This window comes from Porites lutea, chromosome 7 (genome assembly GCF_958299795.1).
Source record: "Porites lutea chromosome 7, jaPorLute2.1, whole genome shotgun sequence".
Classification (NCBI taxonomy): Eukaryota; Metazoa; Cnidaria; class Anthozoa; order Scleractinia; family Poritidae; genus Porites; species Porites lutea.
Window position 1 is genome coordinate 30,496,679 of NC_133207.1, and position 10,709 is coordinate 30,507,387.

The following is a 10,709-nucleotide window of genomic DNA, read 5'->3' on the forward strand; positions in this document are numbered from 1 at the left end:
TACTGAACAACGTTAGCAGCGCACCGGTTTCAAGGAGGACTGCTGAAGCCAGCAAAAAGGTAAACTTTTGATCCATTTCATTTCATTTTTAGCCTTTTTCTCCTCTCACGCGCGTGCCGCTCGCGCGTCTACCTTTCACGATATCCCTTAAATAGAGAGCTTGCTAGCAGGCTATTTCATAGCCTGACCACAAATGTTTTTTCTTTGTTTTCTGACAATAAGCAGAATTAGACAGCACGTTTTCCCGTTTGCCTAGCGGTTTTTGTTTTCATACGCGCATTGGACGATCAGATCTCTAAAAGAGAAAATAGAGTCTGTAAACAGACCAGCTAGTTCATTTTGTACGTTATAAACTTCCGACCGATTTTGTCCCAAAGTGCTTTATTCAAATGGTGTAAATTTAGTGTTCGCTAGACCCAGAAGTGAACCACATCAGTTTAAAATTTATCAGTACCACAACAATAACATTGAGTCTGCATTACGAGAAGTGGAACCATAGGTAAGGATTCTAACCAAAGTTGCAACTAAGAAATGCTTGAAAAATATTTTCAACACAAGTCATAGGAGAGACGCTACTTAGTGGCGTCTCTCCTATGACTTGATAATTTATAAAGTAAAAGGATCTGATGAGTTGAAACTTGCATTGCGACAAATTGTTATTTTGTTTTATGAAGTTGTTTAGCCGTGATTTATATTGAATTTGCTTTGAGATATTTTAGCTCCGCAAAAAGGCTGAACGTGCCATTTTATTGTCCTTTGTTTAAGTTGCTTTGTTTTCGCTAAGTACATGTAATAATCGTAGAAAAGACAACAGTGTTCCTTAACAAACAAAATTGCTCGTTCTGTTTACACATTTTACTTCAATGCTGACTTTTAAAAGGAAAATTAGTTTCTGAATAATCATAGAGGTGTAAGTCACTGAACAACTGGACCTCAGGCTCCTGTTCAAATACCAACCCGGTTTGTAGATTCAGTTTTGACATTTTGAGGAATTCTGAACAAAGGAAACTCGAATTCTTTTACACAGCTTTGTTTGTAAATTTGAGAAATTCATTTGCTTGACTGACATTTAATTTTGAGTCATTTGGTTTAACATATGAACTTTAAAGCTGAATTTATCTGGATTTGTTTTCGGTGTTCAGCTGATTTTATTCAGCTTTCGTTCGATTTGTTTTGTGATGTTGTAATAAGCTGATCGGTTAGTATAAATAGAGCACTGTTATCCCTGTTTTTCAATTTACGTTGGGGATTTACATGCCGGAACGGTTTACATTTTGGATGCACATGGCTGTATGATCTACGTTCATGAGCTGAAGATTAAACTGTTTAAGTCCAAGTTTGAGCGCTGTCCTGTTTTCCAGTTGTTGCAGATCCTAGTACCTTGGAATAGTGACGAGTTCCTTTCCCGCTAGCCAGAGCGAGTTGCAGAGTTAGTTCTGCCCCTTGTTGTTTACACGCCGAAGTCGCTCGAATTCCCTTTACGCTTATTTTTCCTCGATATGAGTTTGGAAGGGCAAAATCTATCGTCACACGACGACTATTGCCGGTAGAACTCCCCTAATATTCGGATAGTTGGGCATGTGTGCTGCCCAGTATCCTAAATACTGACTCTATTTAGGGATGAAATAAGCAATGCAGGGGAGATACCCACTCTACAACTAAGTTAAAACCAGGGTTAAAATGTAGAGGTGAAAGGTTTGTCCGGGTGGGCGTCTAATAAAGTTTGGGGGAAGGGTGGAGGGAGAGGTGATCTGCAAAATTTTTTAAATCCCCTATAAACTGTACAATACTAGACCCATGTTTCAATTATATCGCGAAGTCTCAGGGAAGGGAGACTCATAGAGTCTACCTCCCTCTTCTCCATCTCCAAAGAAGGAAGAAAAGAACTTGATAAATTCAGTTCTAAACTCTTGCGACAACAACGACATCTATCTATTTCATTAACAGTTTATATTTGTATATTTAACAGTTAATGAATGAGGCTGAGTATCTTATGAAGAATTATGGAGATCGGCCTACGGCCTCGACGGATAACACCCTCCGAGATCTCCATAATTCTTCATATGATAACGAAAGCCGAATTCAATAACTGTTTTATTATTCATTCAAAATAATTCCTAGTTTAAAAACATAGCTAAAACATGCTTACCTCCATCGATCCATCGATGTTCAGTTCATCTTCGATAGTGTACATTTAGGTTTGTCCAGCTCCGCAAATATTCTCCAAATAGCAGATGTCTCCCTTCGAGTTGTCTTCTTGCTGTTCTTGCCATGTTTTTAGCTATTTTTTCGCCTAGTTCTTACTCTTGAAACGAGTGAAATGTCCGCCATTTTTCCAAGTTCACAACCGAAACAACTCAATCTCGTCCCCAGGTCTTCTCGGTTAACGGTGCCTTAACCTGCGAAAATGCTGCATTTTTGATTTCATTTCCTCGTTAAAGTCAAAATTCTTCCAAATTTGGTCATCACTAACTGGTTATGGTGAATTAAACGTGTGCTTTTAGCCAATCAGAATCGGGGAAATATTTTGAATGAATAATAATTGTTTATATTTCTTTGTTATCTTTTCTTTACAGCTTCAGGCGGCGAATTTCTTTTTAAAATACGGTTACATCGTTGAGAGGTCCGACGAAAGTCGGCCAACTCTGCACATCAAAAAGGCAATAAGGGACCTCCAGAAATTCGGTGGATTGCCTGTGACTGGGCAACTTGATCAGGCAACATTGAAACTGATCGGTACTAAGCGATGTGGTATGAAAGATCCCGTCAAGAAGGTCAAGAGGGTCGGAGCTATTCAGAATCAAGTTGGCGAATTCTACTTACAAGGAACTTTCTGGAAGAAGACGGTACTGTTTTCACTCGTAAAATTTAGGTAGTGGGTTTTACAATCAACCCGCTGAAACCAGCTCAAGCGCACCTTCATAGGTTCTACAATGAAATGATTATTTAAAATATAAAGCGTAAGTCATTGCCGTTGATATCAGAATCATGCATTCTGCGTTTCTGGATGAGCAATTAGCAGTGGCGACAGTAGAGACCTTTTAGATTCGAAGACGAGAACGACTAGACGAGGACGAGATTTCCTCAGTACGAAGTAGTGGTCGCACGTGAACCAGCGTAATTTTGCGGGAAATCGTGATAGCCGTCATTCTACTAGCGGTTTTAGCGAGAGCGTCGCAGTGGCGGAAACAAGTGTTAAACACATAAATGTTTTAATTTTGTGACCGGGAGAGGGCTTATAACCTGCTCCAATAATTATAAAGATAACAGTGTTAACTTTCCGGGTGCAAAAAAGTACAATGAAACATTCCAGGGTGTCTATTTTTTGACGATACGCGAAAAAACTTGAAATAAAATCTCGTAAGCCTAGTCGTTCTTGTCCTCGATTCCAAAGGTCTCTGATACAAATTTCGTCCTTGAAACTTACTTATAGGTCATTCCTCTAAAAGATAGGGTGTCCCAAAAGTTCTTTCCAATGTCTAGTTTCATGCGCTATAACTTTTGACCAAAACTTTATTTTTACTAGAAATTTCTAGAAGATGTTTATTGCTCTACTGAGTACATGTATTCAGACGTTAAGTAATTGGCATGCCTCCTTTGTTGTTGTTTTTATCACATTCTGTAGCCGTTGCGGCATCAGAGTGGGATGCAATGCGTAGAACCACAGATGATCCATTATGCGCTTAATTTTTTATCACCTGGTACGCAGGAGCCACTTCGACCTCCAAAAAATATTTTTTAGATTAGGCCGCTGAAAAAAAAAATCTATTATATATTTTGGGCATTTATCCAAAAAAAGATAATCATCCCGGTCTCTTTCCACAGTAAGGATTTTGTACTTCTTTACAAATTTGAGAAGAGCTGATCGTTACTTGGCGGACTAAGCAAAGGTTTTTTTGCTCTCTCAGGGGCGTCTAACCTTCGCTTTCCATGAACCTGCTCCAGCCTTGGTCTGCTAACTGTTGTAGCCTTCTTTAAAACTATTTTAGCTTCTTTATTCAGGACTTTGGGTCTTCCCCTTCGTGTCATGTCTTTAAAACCTTCATTTCTCGAAGACCATTTTACCACCCAACATTCGGATTTTTCCAGTTTTTTAGTAGTTTCTTTTACCATACATTTGTCTACTGTAGGGTGAAATGAAAGGTGGGGTGTATTTTTTTATTATTCTGTTTAGAAGGTTAATTAGCCCTTCTAAATCATTTGATTATTTTTCAATGCCTAGGGGAGTCTGTGGTTCACTGAATCAAGATAACTATTGTCGGTGAAGTGGGGCGCCTTTGATTCATCCTGGTGCACGTACAAAACTCAACGTAGAGGAGAGGGGATGGGAGTGAGTCACGTGATCCCTTAGATTCCTACTAGTACCTACCCCAGGCGCCAGTCTGGTTATTAATTCTAATGCTATAATGCTAGGGTAAAACTTGTGTTGGCATTTGAAAGTGCTTAAAACTCTCATTTCTTCTTTGTTTAGAATTTGACTTACCGATTCGTAAGAGGCAAGAGCACAGGGGATCTTACAGTTGATGTTCAACAAAATATAATTCGAAGAATGATCCACAAATGGGACGAGGCTAGTGCGCTTACGATACGTGAGGCCGACCCCTCAATACCAGACGATAAAGTCGACATTTTGATTTCATTTGTGGAAGGTTACCATGGAGATCCGTATCCGTTTGATGGCACCGGAGGGACTTTGGCCCACGCTTTCTATCCACATAACAACCAAGGTTGGTACATAGGAGTCTTAATTGAGAGGTAGCTTTTTCAGTTTTTTTTTATGGTTTCTATTTTTTTCTAACAAGCATATTTACGTAACGATTTAGTCTCACTCTTACGTATGATTTCTTTCCGTCACCGTTCCTTAAAACTGAACACATTTAATGTCTTGATATTTTTCTGTCACATAAAAGACTGAGTGTGTAATTTCACCACAAGCGATCCGAAGCCCCGCCTTTGTTTGCAAAGTTTTGTAGCCCCCACGCAATCGGTCAACAGTTTTGTCCTTAATCAAGCATTCCTTGCATCTCTGTCAGTTGATGGCGGGCTCGAGCACAGAATTTCCACCACAAATTACCCGGTCCTTTTATTACCTTTTATGTGATTTTATGAGGTAAAAACGAAGGTTGTTTTTCAGACGTTTAAGGTAAATCCTGATTTGATTTTAGGCCATTTTAGAAATTTTTGTAGCTAAGCCTATTCCAACCACATTACATCCCTGTATTTGACTTTAGGGAGAGACCACGTTGACATTCGAAGCTGTTTGCTTTACGAAAAACATAGTATTTACAAGCTTTATATCCCTTAATCGTTCAGTTGACTGAGAACAGCGGTAAGATTGAAAGTACAACTCTATTAAACAATTTCAGTGCTATAAGCTAAGTCTCCCCTCGCTTCTCGCCGCTTGGGACGTTTCTCCTGAAGAAACGTCGCTAGCAGCGAGGGGGAGGAGAGACGGCTATTTTCGCAAGCTACAGTATTCATGAAGAATTGAGCGGGTTCGTACGTCGCAGTAACAGTTATATAAAAAGATTCCGCCGTCCCCATTGGAAGAGGCTAGCTTAGGGATGGAAGAGGCTTCTTAACCACTTGACTTCTGTCTTCTCCACCTTTTAAAGGGGCTAATGTCACGAAGATACAGCTATCTTAAGTCAATTCTGTGATAAAGTCATTACCCACCATTAACCAATACACAAATGAAAAAGCTTCTGTACAGTTATCAAGAAGATTTCGAACAGCTTTTATCAGGGGGCACCTAGAATGATTTGATTCATTTGCAGGCATAGGGCATTAAGACTTGAAAAAGTTGGCCAACTAGTATTCAGTCAAGTTTCAATCAATGTCCTTCTTTGCCATCCGTTGCAAAAGACAACAAGAAACATTTTCAGTGTCCAAATCATGATAATTGTAGTCTTAAATAAACAAAACTGGACCATTGTTTTTGAAATTCAATCGGTGTGAAGACAAGTTTTAGCATTTTGAAATGATAGAAAATAGAATGACATAGTCCCTTTGAATGGATACGTCCTATTCTCAAGCGACAATACACGTATTTCAGTTGATTGCATTGTTAAAGGCCAACCGATATAACCGACGTTAAAAATACACTTGCAGGTCTGTCAGGGGACGCCCACTTCGATGATGCAGAGCGTTTTACAACAGGAACGAAGGACGGTATAAACTTGGACTGGGTGGCCCTTCACGAAATCGGACACAGTCTGGGATTAGAACATTCCAACGTACGAGAATCTGTCATGTACCCATGGTATAAAGGATACCAGGGCTCTAATATTGAGCTGACCAACGACGATATTTTGGGAATACGGGCACTCTATCCAGGTAAATCAAATATTTGATTGCATCCTTTGATTAAAATATCTAATCATTGCGTAGGGTTTATAAAAGCAAGGAAGGTATACTGGATAATAATTTTACAGGGAAATGATAAATATATGAATTTCATATATTGGAAGCGCGGAAATGAAAAGAAGATCATCGTAGCTAAAGACGCAACTCATGCAGCTGCGAATAGAAATTCTCAAACACTGACTTCTGCGCTACCTGTGCAGCGCTCTAACCAAGCTAAGCTGGTTATTAACTTGGTTTGTAATTAAACATATTCGGAAAAGATGAAAATGAAATTATCAGATGATGAAATAGTGAATAACAGATGTGAACTACAGTATTGAACATAGGCGCTTTATCCTTGCAAAAAGTTTAGTGGTTATCTGCTTCTTTGCAGTTAAGAGACCCGTGACGAAGAGACCAGAGACGAAGAAACCCACGAAACCAACCCGTGCACCCAAGACAACAACAAATACACAGCCACCCCCGACCGATCCCCCCACCCCTACTGCAATTCACTCCGCATGTAAACCCGGAACTAAATACGATGCTGTCGTTATGGAGAGAGACAGGCGCGGCAAGTTCCACACTCATTTCTTTCACAGAGAGATGTTTTGGACTCTTAATGAAAGGTTGCAGAAAGGGGAGCCAAAGAGAGTTAGTGATTACTGGCCCGATGTTCGCACTCCCATAGATGCTGCGTATCGCAATAGAAATGGAAATATCGTCTTCTTTACAGGAAATCAGTAAGTGACCATGACGTTGCAGCTTTTTGTGAGTTTTTCATGTCCTTGACTTACTCTTACTAGTAATGTTATAGAAATGCTGTAGTCCATCGTAAGATTCCTGTATTTTCAAGTTTGGCAGAGTTATGTTCCGATTTGTAGTTTGATAAACGAACCGAAGTGATTATCCAAGTTCAAAACGGCCAAGTGTTGCTAATTTGTTAAAACACGAACTACGAGTTAACTGAACGTCGGACTACTGAAGTAGAACATGGCCAAGGGAGAATGATCGGTCTGGCCTATTGTACACCAATTCAAATTTCAAACTATCATTCTGTTACATGAAGTCACACTCACAAAGTTATTTTCAAGAATTATTACAGATTTAATATTTCTTATTTTTGAGATAGACGTAGCAATTCTCATTTCTCTTTACTTCACGAGTCCTAAGCTATCTACCATCGGTGGCAAAATTGGCTGAGACACTGACCTCATTGACATTTTTTTTAACGTCTTTCCGACTTTATCCATATTCAAACTTTCATTCTCCCATTTCCCCTGAACAATATTGGTCATCTGTAAAAAAAAAAACAACCACAACAACGACAAAAACATTAAACATAAAATCAGGAAAAAAAGTAACGTTAGCCCCGGCGGGTTGAGTGTAAAGACTGAAGAGAGGGGACTTTAGTAAGTTTACTTTAGTAAGTACCCGAAATATATAACCCGATTCGACGAAACAATTTTGTCGCTGATTGAAGCTACAATTTCATATGTTTTTTTAAATTGTCTTCAAAGGAACTATAGAAACTAAATTCTACTCTGATGCCTTCTTCTAACACTCCCCATTGTAATTGCTTGCCAGGTATTGGAAATACGGTAATGACAGGAGACTCATCGGTTCCGGCAGTTTAGACAGGTATGGCCTGTCCTCTGACCTTACCGACATGGATGCAGTCTTCACTTGGCATCGAAACAAAAAGACGTACTTCTTCAAAGGTAAAAAGTACTGGCGATACAACGAGGCAAACCGACGTATAGATCCATATTACCCAAGGGAGATTAGACAAGGTTGGCCGGGCCTAGTAAAAAAGGACATAGATGCAGCCGTCACTTGGAAAAACCAGAGAAGCTACATTTTTAGTGGAGAAAAATATTTTAGGTTACAGAACAAAGCGACAGGGAGAATGGTATATAACGACCGCGGATACCCTCAAATAACAGCCGATAAGTGGATGAAATGCAACGACGTTGGCGCCATCGGGGCTTTACAATCGAATAAAGATATATAATGCTGCACAAAAGAAACTTAAGTTGGCGACCTTGCATTTTCCAGGCGAAACGTCATAAGGCACAATAGCCCTCATGCATGTTTACGTCACACAAGCAAATTTCACCACCAAGCCTCGTTTTGAAATTAAAAATAAGCGAAGTTTCACAGAAATGAATTCCCAAAGCAGTAGAGTTGAAAAGAATAAGCACGAACAAAAAGTGCAAATGCAAAAAAATTTTGTTCGCAAACGAGGCTTGCTGGTGAAATTTACTCGTCTGGCGTAATCATGCATAGGGGCTATTTATACCTTGAATACTTTTAGAGTTATTGTCTGTTATCTCCGTTTAAATAGTTAAGTGTCATTGTCACTAAGGACCAGGCAGGGTCCGCGGATCGAGGTCGGCCGATTACCTCCAAATTTTCAGCATTTTTTCTCTATCAGATAAGATTACGATCGGTGGTATTTTTAGTAAAATAAAATTAATTTCTTAGAATTTTGACCACCCCCCTAGTTTTTGGTGCTATTTTGCCCACGTGAGACGGAAAATTTGGGTAAACTTCCACGACACATTTTACTTACTTGGCATTAGCCTTATTCATTTATACGAACTGTACATACTTTCCAGCCTATAAACAGCTCATGTCTTCAATATAAACGAATTTTGTTAAAAATAACTTACTTTGGAGCGGTTCCAGATATCATCACTTCGTGGCTATCGCAAGTAAGAAGAATTTTGGCAATTTTCCAATCTGGTTTTCTCTAAAGTGCGGCAGTTTATATCCAGATCAAAACTATTTTATTTAGCCTGTCATAAAGTCTTTACAAATACGCAAACTCTTATTTGGCAAGTTAAAATACCTTCGCGTGAGCTTTCTCACAACTTTAACCTAATTTCCTAATTTGCATAATTGTCGTTTTTCCCGGAAATATTTCACGCTTGATTAATTTGCGACATATTCCCGGTGTTTGTGACTAAGAGCAACACATTACTTTTTCAGATAGGTGGCCTGCATATTATACTATACTTCACTGTCAAACTCTTTGAAATATTGAGCGGTTCTGTTATTTGGTAGAAGTACACTTCAGGGAAAGATAATTTTCCATCCCTTATCTGATTATCTGCAGACAGCTGTCCTGTTCAGCTGATTTTGCTGTTTTCAATATGGATGTTAGTTTGACTTGTTCGTTCAGTTCTCCTGATTCTGCCTGTAGTTTGGAGGGCACGGGGTCGCAGGTTGTACCCCTGTTGGCGTGCAAGCTAGACATCACTGCACATCTACTAAGCCTGGGAGTCAGCTCAGGGCAACTGCGAACCGGAGACGAAAACGTTAATGAGGTTGACCCGATCCTGAATAGAGCTGGATACTTTGTTACAACCGATAACGAGAAAATGTCAATGACAATATGCCCGAGACACAGAATACAACTAACTACAGACTGGGCTTGCAGAAAGAGCAACACATGCTCGTATCCAAGTCATCGAGGACCGCGGAAAACTATAAAGAAACCGCGCCGCGTAAACGCCACCTTGTCGGAAGAAATTTATCAATTTCACCAAGCCACAGTTCCCATTGGCTCGGGTAAGTACAAATCGGGTGCAGCCAGACCGCAGCCTTAATACTTAGAGTTGTAGTATGGACTTCACTGGTAAATACAAACGAAACCTTTATTTCGAAGGTACTTATTTTACTTTGTGCTTATGGATATGGTTAGTACATAAATTTTATTTCTTTATCGGAATATGCTAAGGGAACGAAGCAAAACGTAATCCGATGCCATTGCTTTTTGTATTTGAATGAGCTTTTCTCTTTTAGTCGACTCGTTTAAATATACAAAGGCATTGCCTAATTCTGTTGCATTGTCTGATATCCTTCTGACTTTTTCGGAAAAGGGGAGGGAGAGGGGACGTTGGGGTAGTGTTTCGAGGTGGATTGAAGTGGTAATTTGCTAATCAAGCACCCCGCCTGCAAGATGACGCCAAATGGGAGAGGACGGGGGAAGAAGAGAACTAGGAGGGGGAGTAGAGGGAATGGGAAGTTGGGTGGGGCTGCAAGGGACGCCCAAACACTCCTTATTTCACTCACCTTCCTTTCTTTAGCTGTTAAGAAAGCAAATTACCGCACTTTAGTTTGGTCTTACGTGAGTGACACAACCTACAGTCAATGGACATAAGTATTCGTCACTATCAAAAATAACGCGCGAAATTCTTACCCGCGTTGTGCACACTACGCGGGGGAAAACTAGATGCGGAGCGCGACATCGGTCAATAAAGGCGGGAAAATTATGTAAAAATAGAAACAAAGAAACATCCGACTAAGAGCAAGAAAAAAATTTCAAACTTCCCAAAAGGAAACGAACAAAAGCTGTT

The 10,709-nt window shown here is 39.8% G+C and overlaps 1 protein-coding gene across 1 annotated transcript in view; it reads left to right on the forward strand.

The window, feature by feature from the left end:
• LOC140944770 (stromelysin-2-like) overlaps nucleotides 1–8,359 on the forward strand; it is an 8,408-nt gene extending 49 nt beyond the window's left edge. Inside the window, exons 1-6 of the mRNA XM_073393877.1 lie at nucleotides 1–59; nucleotides 2,577–2,846; nucleotides 4,472–4,727; nucleotides 6,112–6,336; nucleotides 6,740–7,088; nucleotides 7,933–8,359. The exon at nucleotides 1–59 is cut by the window's left edge and continues 49 nt beyond it. Of these exons, the coding sequence (XP_073249978.1) occupies nucleotides 1–59; nucleotides 2,577–2,846; nucleotides 4,472–4,727; nucleotides 6,112–6,336; nucleotides 6,740–7,088; nucleotides 7,933–8,359 (1,586 nt within the window). The remainder of the gene's footprint in view (nucleotides 60–2,576; nucleotides 2,847–4,471; nucleotides 4,728–6,111; nucleotides 6,337–6,739; nucleotides 7,089–7,932) is intronic.
• Nucleotides 8,360–10,709: the final 2,350 nt, after the last annotated feature.